The following is a 15196-nucleotide window of genomic DNA, read 5'->3' as shown; positions in this document are numbered from 1 at the left end:
AGTACTCTATCCACAGCACCTACAATAGGGCCTAGTACACACTAAGTGCTTGATAAATATTCAGAATGAATGAAATCACTCTACTTTTTTTTATGGTTTATCTTTTCAAGGTGGGATTTCACTTTGATATTTGCTGAAGCAGTAACTGAATGCAAATATGGCTCTATTATATCTCAAATACAGTCTGCAATATCTTCAGAGATGGTTTAAAAAACAGTAACGAGGTGCACCTCGGTGGCTCAGTCGGTTAAGCACCCAACTCTTGGTTTCAAGCTCAGGTCATAATCTCACAGTTTTCTGAGTTCATGCCCCATGTCGGGCTCTGTGCTAACAGCTCAGAGCCTGCTTGGGATTCCCTCTTTCTCCCCCACTCACACTGTCTCTGTCTCTCTCAAAATAAATAAGTAAACTTAAAAAAAAAGATAAATAATTTAACAGTGATGAATTGTGGAAATGTAAATGGTAGAATGGTTCTGTATAATGATTCATAACACATTTCAAATAATGACTGTAATAAAATTTTTTTTAATTAAATGGTAATAATGAAGTATAGAAAAAGTTTCTTCTCAAACAAAAAAATTTTAGGTTTATCTACTAAATACTATTACTTAGATACGGCCAGAGTTACTGCATTTGAGTGAGAATTCAGCATAAATTACAAGACAATCATGAAGATTTTAGGACAGCCTGGAAAAGCTTTATTATTAGAAAAAACCAAAACCAAGAAACAATTAGATGTCCTTTGCCCTAAGATGACTGATTGGAAATTGTCTTGATTGGGACACTCTACATTCTTTCTTAGGTTCTATCTTCCTTATTATATTCTTTAGTGTTTCTTGACTTGAGTAGTTCTCTGTGTGTAAATCATTAGTATTTTTATTACACATCCTAAATAAACAAAATTGAAAGATAAGTAGCTATTCTCTCAGAAAGAGATATATGTAAATTAAAAACTGGTATCGTTCAATCTTTCCTTTAGAGTCATGCCAGTATGGTAAATTTCTTTCAACTTTTCCTTGAAAAACACACATTCCATCTGACAGCATTCTTCCTCTCCAAGCACTGCTTATAGTCTTCCACAACATCAGGCACACATGGCCTCCCTTTATCTGTACTTCTATGCATCTTATTTCTGCCAACCACAAAGACTTGGAGCCACGCAGGCTAATTCTCTGTATTCCTAGAAGGCAGCCCGAAAGGCACTTCCTAAGTGTCCACTTTATTCAACAAAAAAGGCACCTGGAGTGGTACAAACAGTATGAAGTTGGAAGTGAGAAAACAGGTTCTACTCTTGCGTTGTGGCCTGCAAACAAGTATATTTAACACCTCTGATCTTTGAACTGAGGCATTTTCTAGCTCTTAGAAGTGAGGTTTCTAATGAGTGAGAATAAGGCTACTACGGTTTTTCCATTTCTTCTCTTACAATTATTATTTCCAATCCTCTTGGAATCAGAATGATGAACCAGTTTGTGGGTTTACAGCCATCTCTGGGACTTTGTCCCGTAGTTACCCATTTGCAAATTCTCCTCCCCACTGCTCCAGAGCATCTCCCCACCATGGTAGCCTGATTGTAAGGAATGAGAATAACCTTAAATAGGTTATTATTTAATAAACTTTAATGTTCTTATTTAATTTAGAAAAAATAGAACTAAAAGCTGGTTCTACCAGTTGTCAGGAAAGCAGTTATTAATTCCAGTAATTAGTATATATTTCCAATGTTTACAACCCTCACTAAATACTATTGGTTGAGAAGAAAAACATCTTATTTTGCTCAACACCCTTTTTCTTCTGTTCTTCCTGCTATTTGTTGTTTGAAAGTAGTATATCCTAGGGGCACCTGGGTGAGAGTCTGACTTCGGTTCAGGTCATGATCTCACAGTTCATGGGTTCGAGCCCCGCATCAGGCTCTGCGCTGACAGCTCGGAACCTGCAGCCTGCTTCAGATTCTGTCTCCCTCTCTCTCTCTCTCTGCCCCTTCACCACTCATACTCTGTGTCTTTTTCTCTCTCTTTCAAAAATAAGTACACATTAAAAAAAAAATTTTTTTTTAGTAGTATATCCTAGACCTATTTAATATAAACCACTCTCTAAATCCAATTTTCGTTACTATACACTGTAGCATTCTGGTTACATTCTGCATAGGAAGTAGTTCTTCCCAATGTGTTACCAAAAACAAACACTTCTATGTGTTGTGTACTTTTTTAATATGCTAAAATGAACTTTAGAGATGGAGTTCCAAAGGAGTTTATAATAGAATAGCTTAAAACACTTTAAATTACTTAGGTGCCTTAAAGTACTGAAATATCCATAAAGCAACGAATAAAATGGCTTTTGTTGAAATGCTAGCAAGTAGTGAAAATGTGTGTTTACAGAACCCTGAACAGTAAGGGGGAAAAGTTAATATATGCACTCATTTACAACATTTAATAAGGGTACACATGAAAACAGCTCCGTGTTTAAATAAATAAAAAAGAAAGAACACACGAACACAGGAACATTCTACGCGCCTCAGTTAAATGTGTTTCGGATGTGATTCCAGTATGTATTAATCTGACAACTAAGTGGACTTATTCTACAAGACAAGTAAGATTTAACAGAGTAAGGAAATATTACATCTGACAAAAGAGGAACGACTGTGAATCCAACACTGAACAGAAGCTCCTACCTTTCTGGGCTTTCAGCGTCTGTTCTTCTATTTGCCGTAGACGCTCCATTAGCTCCTCCTTCTCACGTTCTATCCTCTCCTTCTCCTTTTCTGCTATCTCCCTTTTCTTCTTCTCATTCTCTAATTGTGCCCTTAAGAGGAATTAGAATTGCTTTGTTACATACTAATACGTAGAAATTTTGACGTGAAACTCAAGTACTGTGAGTAAACTAAGAAAAACCTAAGTGTAAGTATTTAAAATTTTGTTTTAATGTTTATTTATTTTTGAGAGAAACAGAGACAGAGCTTGAGTGGGGGAGAGGCAGAGAGAGAGGGAGACACAGACTCTGAAGCAGGCTCCAGGCTCTGAGCTGTCAGCACAGGGCCTGATGCAGGGCTTGAACTCATGGACTGCGAGATCATGACCTGAGCCCAACTCAGACACCCAACGGAATTACCCACCCAGGCACCCCTAAGTATAAGTATTTTAAGAGTCTTCATTATATTCAGCTGATCTCAAAAAACCATCCAGTTGAAAATACAAGACTGCCCTGTGATATGCACATGCACGGGATTACAAGGCATTCTTTTTGTGAGGTCACAGGAAATGTCATCCAGGACTGCTTAAAAAGATATTAACAACTTAGCCATTGTGGAAAGATTTTCAAGGTACAAATTTACAGAAGTGCTAGGAAAGTAAAACTGTCAGATATATCCCTGTATACAAAGCATATTTTTAATGTGGACTTGAATGGGGGGTGGGGGAAGCTAGGAGAATTATCACTTACATACTTGGTGAATTCTGACAACACATTACAGGTCAGCACAAAAGGAGTTAACTGCACACTTTTGTTGAGAGAAGTAAGAAGGCTTAAAAGGAGTACACAAGGCAATTTTACTTAAACTGTTTAAAGTAAAATAACCTGGGAAGGCAAGAATGTTCAATCATTAACATGAATTAACACATTTTTAATTCCTAAGGTAGCACCAACTTAAGCGGATATAAATGGCCAGTTTTATCTCCTGCATCTGCCAGGGGCCTAATGAGACTGTTTCTTCTAAATATAGCCAAATTCACTCATCAAACATCTACCAAGAACTTACCAGGGGTCAGACTCTATGTTGAGGGCCAGAAATATACTAATTCATAAATTTAATCAATATTCAATATTCCCATTACTTTAATGGGAATAATTTTCTTTTTTTAGTTAAAAAAAAAATCAATTATTTGGGCACCTGGGTGACTCAGTTGGTTGGGCGTCTGACTTGATTTCAGTTCAGGTCATGATCTCAGGTTTGTGGGATAGCCCGGATAGCATCCAGGCTCAATATGGACCCTGCTTAGGATTCTCTCCCTCCCTCCCTGTCTCTCCCTCTCTCTATCTGCCCCCTTCCCTGCTAGCACTCACCCTCTCTCTAAAATTAAAAAAAATAAAAATAAAAATCAATGATGATTTCACGTCTGATTCTTATCTGAGTCCATCTAAATTTCCCCCCAAAACCCATCACTGCCATCTGGTGTCAATTCTGAATTTCAGGCACAAAATCTCAATTTCCAGTCTCTGATAAAGTCATTAGCAAAGTTTTATCATCGAAGCTTTTTTCCCTTACTCTATAAACCTAAACTTAAAAATTCCTGCAGCTCCTAGATATTTAACTGCCCCGCCACAGAAAGAGGCTCCAGCTTTGGAGCAAACGGGTAGAGTTATAACAAGTCAACAAGAAGTAAGACAGACAGCTAATGGTGACCTAGTACATCAGGCCAAAACCTGAAGTTCAAGGGCACCCCTCTCTAACTAACTCCAAGCCTATTTCTAACTTTCAAGCCTTAGTAAAGGTGCATTTTCCCATGAAGCCTCCTGTGGTTAAGTAAAGCCACAAATGTAAGTTTTTATTCGGAGTTTAGGTTTGGAAACCCTAATTTGACCAAGTTGTTCTAGTTTAAGAGCATATATAACATATTAATAAACTCTCAATTCTCCACTAACATGCAGAAAATAAAGTATTTTAGAATACCTTACCTTTTAAAGAATATCAGATGAACCCAATTACAGGTTTAAAGGGTAAAAGCTAACTTATATTCAGCTTCCATCCAGACTATGCATTAATAATATTAAGCATTATTATACTTCTTATTAAGCGCCAGGGACTTGGCTAAATGTCTGTATGCCACTGTCGTTCTTTCTCACAAAAATCTCTGCAACCTTGAAGCTGGGTCACAGTGACACAAGCAGCTGGCCATGACACAGAATACCGCACGTCTAAGCTACAACTGGTATGTAGGTATCTGATTCTAAACTGTGTCCATTTAAATATATATATACATTTATTTATTTGGAGAGAGAGAGAGAGAGAGAGAGAGAGAGAGAGAGAGCAAGCAGGGAGGGGTAGAGAGAGAGGGAGACGGAGATTCCCAAGCAGACTCCATGCCGTTTACGTGGAGCCCGACACGGGGCTCGATCCCACGAACCGTGAGATCACGACCTGAGCCAAAATCAAAAGTCAGACGCTCAACCGACTGAGCCACCCAGATGCCCCTAAACTGCCTCCATTTTTTATCTGGTAACGATTTTAGCCATCCAAAAAAATGTTCAGGAATTACAGAGTGACTTATCATTCAACCTGGATGTAAAGAACTTAGAGCACAGACTGCAGAGCCCAACAACCCACGGTACAGAACATCGCCTTCACTGCCAAAAATCCAGTTATGGGAGTTCAGGTGACAGAACACGGCCACGCACAACGGCACTTCCAGGAGAGAGGCTGCCTTGCCGCCCCCTCCCCACTCCGGCAGCACAGGCAGCACTAGCGAAGCGACCCTTCCCCCCTCTACTGCTGGCTACTCCGCCAGAGGGCTTGACCACAACTGCTTCCACACGTACGGCTGTCATTTTTCTCTCTGATCTGGAAAGCAGGGACTAGATGAAGGCTGGGCACGCCATTTCTGAACGACCTGCCAGATCCCTGTGTGCTAGACTAACGTAAAACCTCCTCTGAGCACTCGAATGAATTAAACGGTGACTAAATTCCTACACGGTACGAGGTAATAAATGTTTGCCAGTGAAAGGCTGTACAATTTATCTGAGACAGAAATCACGGCATGGTTACTGCGTGAGAAAGGAAACTTCAAGTCTTCCATCTGGGCTTCAGAGTAACTCAAATATGGTACGATCACCAAATGGTACTTATTAATCACACGACATACACTAGAAGCCATCCAGCACTCCTCTATGGGACAGAAATAAAGGACAAATAGGCAAACATATTTAAGAATGGAAATCATGTATCAACATTACAGGGAAGCAGAAAAGAGGGCATTTTATGGAGTGATATGTATGAGGTGTGATTTTTTTTTTTAACTCATGACAGGAGATCTTAGACATGGGCCTGGAAGGGAAGGGAAGGGATGGGAAGTGAGAAAGAGAGGGTACGGGTAAGGGTGAGAATGCACAGAAGGAAGGAAGGAAGGGAGGGAGGGAGGGAAGAAGGGAAGAAGGGAGGAAGGATGGAAGGGAGGAAGGGAGGGAGGGAAGGAGGGAAGGGAGGGAGAGAGGGAGGGAGGAAGGGAAGAAGGAAAAAAATTAGTCTTTGTGAGGGAAATGGAGAGGCTATGATGGCTATGAATATATAGAAAGTAAAGCCCCAATAAGAACCACTTTAAAAAAAAATTTTTTTTAACGTTTTATTTATTTTTGAGAGAGAGAGACAGAGCATGAACGGGGGAGGGGCAGAGAGAGAGGGAGACAAAGAATCGGAAGCAGGCTCCAGGCTCTGAGCCATCAGCCCAGAGCCCGACGCGGGGCTCAAACTCACGGACCGTGAGATCGTGACCTGAGCCGAAGTCGGACACTTAACCGACTGAGCCACCCAGGCGCCCCAATAAGAACCACTTTAAAAAGCATGTAAGCCTAAAACCACAATGTGATCCTAAGCTACATGAGAGCAGTGAAAATGGACAGAGCACAGTCAATCCAAGTTAGTATCTTTAATGATGGGGTGAGGAATTACTGGAAAGTTTCATGCCTACATAAAAAAACGTCTGGCAACACAGTAGACTTCTCTAAGGCAGACAACCTGAGGAAAGCTATCTAAATTACAGAGAACATTTAAGAAAAAAACAAAACAAAAACATCATTAAACACAAACACTAAAGATGGTAAGTAGTAAAATTTTATCTAGCAGAGGACCTATTTAATTCTTATATTCAAATCGCGTTATTTCCAAGATGTTTGAAATATGTAAGTTTATATATGTTTAGAGCTCCTCAGTTTTGTTTTGTTTAGGACCCACTCATTTCTTAAACGACTGTATTATTCTATACCACAAAGATCTCCTCAATGAAAGTTAATTTTAAAATCCAAGTCAATCTAGGATGAGATTTGGGAATAATGCTGCTGACTCTGGTAATCTGGTTCCAGCATCCACAGGCTTTCATTATCTATCCCTTTCAGGAACTCTCTAGGATATTTAACAGTATCTTTTTCAAAAGTCTACGTAACGGTGGTTGATAACATCAGTGTCACTGGCGGGGGTCCTGGTGTTGCTCTGTATAATGACTTTTCACTTGAGTTCAACAGTGTCACTGATATGGCTTTAAAGCAAAATATTCAGCAATTCTTATCCTGAAAAATTTGGAAATACAAGTCAGAAGGGAAACAAACTTGAAAAATTCCAAACCACTATGGTACCCAAACCAGTGAGTCAGGCAAAAGCAAGTATGTTCAAAAAAAAAAAAAAAAAAAGTACATCTGTGAAATCATGGGAAGCTACCCTCTCAGAAACGTGGCAAAGATTTGTCACTCGCAGAGTACACATACTCATTTCGGAAGAGGATAAGGAGAGCACTCATTCCATTTTAATACAATGAAAACAATGCAAAAATGTAAGCTCAGAGAATGCTAAAAAAACTGAGCATTCTTAAATTTTAGCTCACCTACTCAATTACGCATCACAGACCTAAATTCCATACCTTTCCAACTGCTTCTGATGTTTCTCCTCCCTTGCCTGAGCCTTCATCTGCTGCACTTCAATAGTATCAGGCTTCCTTCTCCGCATGTACAGTTCATGGTTTCCCATACATAAAGCCAAAATCCGCTTATTGATTCTCAGACGAGGTGCATAAAAAACAAAATCCTAAACATAAAGTTTCTGAATTAAAATTTTCATGAAGATAGTGTCTCTCACAATAACATGCACTAAATTTTAATATGTGGTATGAATTCGAATGTCGTATTATACACAGTTCAGAAATCATAAAACTTCCTACCTCCAAGTGACTAGGCCATGTTTGCACTGGACTAGGAAGGCTAGCAGCGAACAAGTGTTTTAACTGCTTCTTAGGAATGAGGATTGTTAACAAACATCACCCACCTTACAGCTGAATCTCAGTTAAAATAAAACCCTAATATTTATGTCATAAAAAAGATTAAAACTTTGTATATTTACTAGCATTCATTATTTTCTCACTGGGAAAGTTAAACTATGGAAAGAGCGAGTCAGGAGCAAGTCAATAAATGAACGATGCCACTCTTCAAATGATTATCACAGCAAAGTGGCAGAAATTAAAAAAGAGTTAATACAGAACATAAAGAATTTTACTTACAGGTGCCTTTTTGTCGATTGGCTTTATAACAAATTTTTTGTCATTAAATGAAATATTTCTGATTTCACTCCAGGGAAAACCAATTTTAGGTGTTAACCTTAAAAAATGAAAGCATTCCTTTACTTAAAAGCAAGAAACAAAAGGCAAAATTCATTAACATTTTGGGGCCAATTTAGCTGAATGACCAGTCTTAAGAGTGCCAGACTTTCAAATGCATTACCTTACTTATGCTACTGACATTATCTTCTAAGGGGAAACTTGATCAGTTAAGTCACATAAAACAAAGAATAACTATCAAAGGATTTCATAAATGCGTCATGAGCCTTGAAAGCATCACACTTGCTTTCTTAAAATTACCTAGAAAACACTAGCAACCCAGAGTGCAGAAATGAGCTTCCTGGGGTTCTGTATTAGCTCTATTTAGAATCAAGCTGCTACAACTATTAAAAATGTTTAAGGAGAGGGAAAAAAGAAGTCTTCATAACTTTTCGTGTGATTTATAGACCTGTTACTAAATATGAAAATTTTTTAATTCCTTCCTCTCTTTAAAAATGAGTATTTGTGAATAACATTAAAAACACAATTTTCAGTATCTTTAATTTTTTTTAAGTTTATTTTAAGGGGGGGGAGAGAAAGAAAGCACACACAAGTCGGGGGGGGGGGGCAGAGACAGAGGGAGACAGAGAATTCCAAGCAGGCTCCACACTGTGAGCACGGAGCCCAATGTAAGGTTCGAACTCACAAGCTGTGAGATGATGACCTGAGGCAAAACCAAGACTTGGACACTTAACCGAATGAGCCACACAGACGCCCCTAAATTTTTTTAATGTTTATTTTTGTGAGAGAGAGAGAGAGAGAGAGAGAGAGAGAGAGAGAGAGAGAGAGAGATGGATGGAGGATGCATGGGGGAGGGGCAGAGAGAGGGAGACACGGAATCTCAAGCAGCCTCCAGGCTCTGTGTTGCCAGCTCAGAGCCCGACAAGGGGCTCGAACCCAAAAACCATGAGATCATGACCTGAGCCGAAGTTGGACACTTAACTGACTGAGCCACCAGGCACCCCTAATTTTCAGTATCTTTAAAATGATTCATTTTATGGTATGTGAATTCTACCTCCAAAGAAAAAAGGTTAAGACATTCACACACACCAATGTTTGGGTCAATGACAGGGCTGGAATTCCAACGTTAAACCTATGCAGCACTTACCTCCATTTTACCACACCACACACACATACTGGAATAACAATTTTCTTCTGCTTTTCATATATTTTACTGTTTCAACTACCCATCAAATTTGTCACTGTTATCCAATAACAAGTGTGCAAAATGATTATGACATCCATGCTGGCCAAAAGACATCTTTTTAATCAGTCTTCTGAGAACTGAGTATGAATTTCTACCTATTGATAGTTCTTTTAATTCTTAAGGAGATTAAGAACTGAAGCACAGAAAATAATTTTTTCTGCATAAAACTTTATCAATATCCACGACTTATACTGCCCTCTAATGGTCATTCAAATGTCAAAGTTACCTGCTTGAAAAGGGGGGGGGGGTGCTGGAACACAGTTGTTTTTTTTTATTATTTTTTTTAACGTTTTATTTTTGAGACAGAGAGAGACAGACCCTGAGCAGGGGAGGGGCAGAGAGAGAGTGAGACATAGAATCCAAAGCAGGCTCCAAGCTCTGACCTGTTAGCACAGAGCCTGACGAGGGCCTCGAACCCACAAACCGCGAGATCATGACCTAAGCTGAAGTCAGACGCTTAACTGACTGAGCCACCCAGGTGCCCCCACAGTTATTTTTTTAATGTTTATTATTTATTTTGAGAGAGAGAGAGAGGGGGAGAAAGAGAGAGCAAGCACACGCATGCACACAAGCGTGGAGTGGGGCGGGGGGGGGGGGGGGGAGAGAGGGAGAGAGAGGGAGAGAGACAATCAGAAGCAGGCTCCAGGCTCTGAGCTATCAGCACAGAGCAAGATGCAGGGCTTGAACCCACCAACAGCAAGATTACAACCTGAGCTGAAGTCAGATGCTTTAAGTGACTGAGCCACCCAGGCACCACAAGGAACACAGTATTTTTTAGGTAAGGCTGTACTATGTTTACACATTATTTTGAAAATTTCTGAGGCAATTTCCTCATGTAATTCTCACAACAATCCTGTGAGGTAAGCCTGGCAGTTACATGAATTTCAAAGAGTTAATAACCTGACCAGGGTCACAAAGGCAATCAGTAGCAGAACTGTTAAACAAACCTAACCAAGCTTTTAAAGTTGTCCACTACTTTGACTTTTAAAAATATTTTGGAAATACAACAGATTTTAGCTATTTAAAAAAAAGTGATGGGGCGCCTGAGTGGCTCAGTCAGTTGAGCGACTGACTTCAGCTTAGGTCATGAACTCACAGTTTTTGAGTTTGAGCCCCGCGTCAGGCTCTGTGCTGACAGCTCAGAGCCTGGAGCCTGCTTCAGATTCTGTGTCTCCCTCTCTCTCTGCCCTCCCCAACTCATGCTCTCTCTGTGTCTCAGAAATAAACAAACGTTAAAAAAATTAAAAAAAAATTTAAAAAAGTGAACCAGTATAGATAAGACCAAAATCCCTTTTGTCCACAATCTCAAATCTTAGTCCTTCCCATCCTGAGCTAACCCCTTCTCTTTCATATTCCCCATTTTTACCTGTAAGCATATTTATAATGGGTAGTCTAGTAGAAACTAATTCAATGATTTTTAAAAGAAAGAAAAGGGAAAAAAGATTTGGGCCACAAAATTGGGTCTGTAAATCCATTTTGCTTTTCAAAACTTTCAAAATATTCTATTCTGAATGATATAGCCTTTTAACTTGCTTGGTAATATAAGTAAAAACTGTATTATCAGAGTAAAATTAGTAAAATGCTCTCTTTTAGACTTATTGTTTCTGATAAAACATTTAACATTTTCTGATAAAATGTTAAAATAAACATTTTATCAGATATTTGTAATAATGAAACTAAAATTCTCGACAGAATAAAGAGAAATGCCTTAGAGGAAGACATTACTGGCATGGACTTAAATGTTTATGTGGTACAGCAAATAAATTAAAGAACATATAAAGCAACTGTAGCTATCATTCCTAAAAGTATTTTAAGAGTCTGATGTATTTTATACCAATATAAAAATTACTACCTGGTCAATTAAAAAAAATAATAATAATAATAATAACACTATCTACTATGCTTACTTGATATAGTGATATTCTACTTTATTGATGTTCAAAAAATTCAAAACAATTCCTATAAATATCTAAAAAAAGGTGTTACAAAACACAATAAATCATGTATCTATTAATTTCATTCTCACTGCTCTTGATTTCTTATATATGTTAATTTCAATTTCAACCTATATGCCAAGCATAATATTTAAGGAATTATTCTTCACCCATACAGGGAACAAATTTAATTAATTTACTGGACAGAACTCATTAGAGAGCAAAAGAAGTGAATCACTCCATCTGATAAATACACTGAGAAGCAGAACTCTGAAGCTATAAGATGTTGCAAATCAAAGATGGAGACATGATATCCAAAAGTCTATGGGGCCCTAACTAATCATTTAAGCAAGCAAGCAAAAAAAAAAAAAAAAAAAAAAAAAAGTAATCAAGCCAAAAAAGAACTTTTACAGACACAGCATAAAATTAAAGCCATACAGGTCATTAATGACTAGTTTTTACCATGCAACTCACTTGTCATCATGCTCATAAATATTCAGACCCAGAGCATCAACGCCTAGCCACAATTCGGTTCCCTTTTTATTTTTTATTTCAAAATAGTTGACTCCATACATTTCTAGATCTTGTGCAATCTTGAGGTATTCCATCATAGAATCTTCCCTGTTAAAATAAAGTTTATTGTAATACACTTAAATAAAGGTAATACCAAAAAAATTACAAAAATACTTTGGATTACAATGTAGTGCTTTATATTTATTCATATAAGTTGAATGATCTTTGGGGGATAATCTGATATATTAATACATGCTATGAAATAAAAATACTTTGAGGAAAAACACTAAGAAAATAGCCACCCAAATACCTCAGCATTCCTCTGTGTTCTTCATGCCAGTTCTGTATTCTTTCTTCCCACTGTTCTTTTGTCAGCTTGTGTTGTTCCAAAACACTGTAAGGGAAAAAAATCTATGAGAATGCCTCTACGATTCAAAATCAACATTCATTTAAAAGTCTAGACTTAGGGCACCTGGGTGGCTCAGTCGGTTAAATGTCTGACTTTGGCTCAAGTCATATCGCGGTTTGTGGGTTTGAGCCCACATCAGGCTCTGTGCTAACAGCTCTGAGCCTGGAGCCTGCTTCAGATTCTGTGTCTCCCTCGCTCTGTGCCCCTCCCCTACTTATGCTCGCTCTCTCCATCTCTCAAAAATGAATAAACATAAAAAAAAAAAAAGTTAAAAAAAATGTAGACTCATTCAGTACCTTAACTGTGATGGTGGCTGTCATAAAGACCTATATACATGACCAAATTGCACAGAACACACACACACACAAATGCCTGACTGCAGGTAAAACTGATAAAATCTGGATCAGGTTGGCGAACTGTATCAATATCTTAGTTGATATCGTACCCAATATGCAAGACGTTACCAAAACGTTGGGAGAAGGATACAAAGAATCTCTCTAGTTTTTACAACTGCTTGTGAATCTGGAATTATCTCAAGATAAAAAGTTTCTAGAATCCTGAAATTATTTTAAATAATACATTTTTAAAAAACAGTTACACAGGTACTTTATGGGAATTGAAATGTTTCCAATGAATACACTATTGGACAAAAGAAAAAAAAGGAAAATGACTTTCTCATTACTAACAGAAAAATAAGAGAACAGAGTGAAAATCAGAATTCTCCAGCCTTAATTTCTTCCTTTACTCTATGTATTTACTTTCCTTGGTGCTAAATTTAATTGTTATTTTCTTTAGATAATACTTTACATAAAATTATACAAGTGAAAAGTTATACTTTTTACCATCCCACACTCTCCAAATAACTTTATTAGTTTCTTTTTAATCCTCCCAGTGTTCCTTATGTTAATATAAGCAAACCTATTTTCTACTACTAATATCTTAACACCAAACCAGCAAATTCTACATGCATATATCTGCTCTACACACTACAGATTATTTATTTCTATTCTCTTTGGGTCAGATGATGATAATCATACATCTTTCTTTATTGGTGAATCCTCAGATCCTACTTTATTAATAGCAAAAGCTGTGGTGTTAAAATATTATCGTTCAACTGCATAAAAAATTTATGTGAATCCTAGGAATGTCTTGGCGGTATAAAGGAATCTCAGAATGTCGTCATCCTTTGCACAAGTTACTCACTATTTAGAATGGATTCCTTAATGAGGTCTCAAACAAACCATTATGTTCTTACAATGCACTGCTCCTTTCTCTGTGTATCCTCTTTTAAGCCCTTGGCTTTTTGGGAGAGAAGTTTTGTCTTCTCCCTTAGAGCAATTAAGTTTCTACATTTTTCTTGTCTTTATACTTTCTCTTGCTGCCTTGCCTCCACTGCTCACCAAGAGGAATGTAATCAGCCTTGAGGGCATAATCAGTGCAGCCAAGTGCTGGGATCATGCTATTAAATAAACCTGAAGGTATGGGTTAACTTGGATACCAGTAAGATTTATGTTCTAGTTTTTTATACCCTGCATTTCAAATAGCATTTGTTTGCATTTTGCATAATACACTTGTGCTATTAATCTGTAGGAGTCTGCAGGTATTCAAAAATTCCCGCCCTCTCTTTCTTCTGTCCAGAAAAAGGAGTCTTTCTTCTTGGCTAATCTGTCTGACTTGGCTTTAAATCTGTCTATCTGGGCTTTTAAGGGACTTCCCTCTTCACTTTCCCAGGATCTATACTTCATCATTTATGACGGGACATATTTATTGTCCCCCACATGTGCGCACGCGCACACACTCACACATATGTACTTAGATGGCAAAGGACCACCACATCCATATTGCTCACCACTATATGCCCGGTACCAGCACTGAAGAGGTACTCAAAACTTTGTAGAGAGAATAAAGGAATTACAGTCAATCAGCTCTTTCCCATCTTTTAAAGAACATGTCTATAAACTCATGCTCTCCTAGTTTTTTATTTTCTTTTTCACAGCCGAACTTCTAAGAACTATCCATATTCACTACCTTTCGTTTGCATACCTCGCATCTACTGCCTCTAGTCCACCACAATCGGGCTGCAATCACCAACACCATACGGAAGCTGCTTCTACTAAGGTCACTACCAATCTCCTTACTGCTAAACCAACAGACACATTAGTTCTCCCTCATACTTGACCTGTTAGTACTATTTGACACTGCTAACCAGTCCTTCCTTATACCTTGGCTTCCATGATTAACATTCCTCTGCTATTATTCTGGACTCTGGCATTTTTTTCTCAATTATGCCTTATAGGAGCCACTTCCCCTATACTTAAAAATTAACTTCCCACAAGATCTGTCTTAGGCCTTTTGTTCATTCTAGATGTACTGTCAAGTTCATCTCTTTCATTCCATGGGATAATTATCTATTTGCTGATTATTCCCAAAACTGTATCAGACTTTGTTCTGATTCACACCTACAAACGAATACTGTCTCCCTTGGTTATACTGGTTATGTTTCAAACTCAGTAGATTCAGAACTGAAATCTTCCTCCCCCAAAACATATTCCTTCTCCCCGTATCTTGGCAAAACCGTATTACCCACTACCTAGATGCCCAAGTCAGAAAAGTGGCACATAAAAATTTATGTATATCTAGTTCTTTTCAAAGGAGAGAGAGACTATCTGGTGGATCTGATCATCCACATCACGAGAGAGCTAAACTGTACTGTGGGAGAACAGATTGCTTATCCAGGTTTTTCTGTACAAGAACTAATAGCATCCATCAAAGGCATCAAATTGTGTTTGAT

General features: G+C 38.1%; 1 protein-coding gene across 1 annotated transcript in view; it reads right to left on the bottom strand.

Annotated features, from left to right (window-relative positions):
• The window catches only part of RDX (radixin), a 93905-nt gene that overhangs the window by 45147 nt on the left and 33562 nt on the right, over window positions 1-15196 (bottom strand). The window contains exons 6-10 of the mRNA XM_027036459.2: window positions 12307-12390; window positions 11958-12104; window positions 8247-8343; window positions 7614-7777; window positions 2666-2796 (exon numbers count right to left, since the gene is read on the bottom strand). Coding sequence (XP_026892260.1) covers window positions 2666-2796; window positions 7614-7777; window positions 8247-8343; window positions 11958-12104; window positions 12307-12390 — 623 coding nt within the window. The remainder of the gene's footprint in view (window positions 1-2665; window positions 2797-7613; window positions 7778-8246; window positions 8344-11957; window positions 12105-12306; window positions 12391-15196) is intronic.

This window comes from Acinonyx jubatus, chromosome D1, assembly GCF_027475565.1.
Source record: "Acinonyx jubatus isolate Ajub_Pintada_27869175 chromosome D1, VMU_Ajub_asm_v1.0, whole genome shotgun sequence".
Lineage (NCBI taxonomy): Eukaryota > Metazoa > Chordata > Mammalia > Carnivora > Felidae > Acinonyx > Acinonyx jubatus.
Note: the sequence above shows the minus strand (reverse complement) of the source record. Positions and strands in the feature narration are given on the sequence as shown.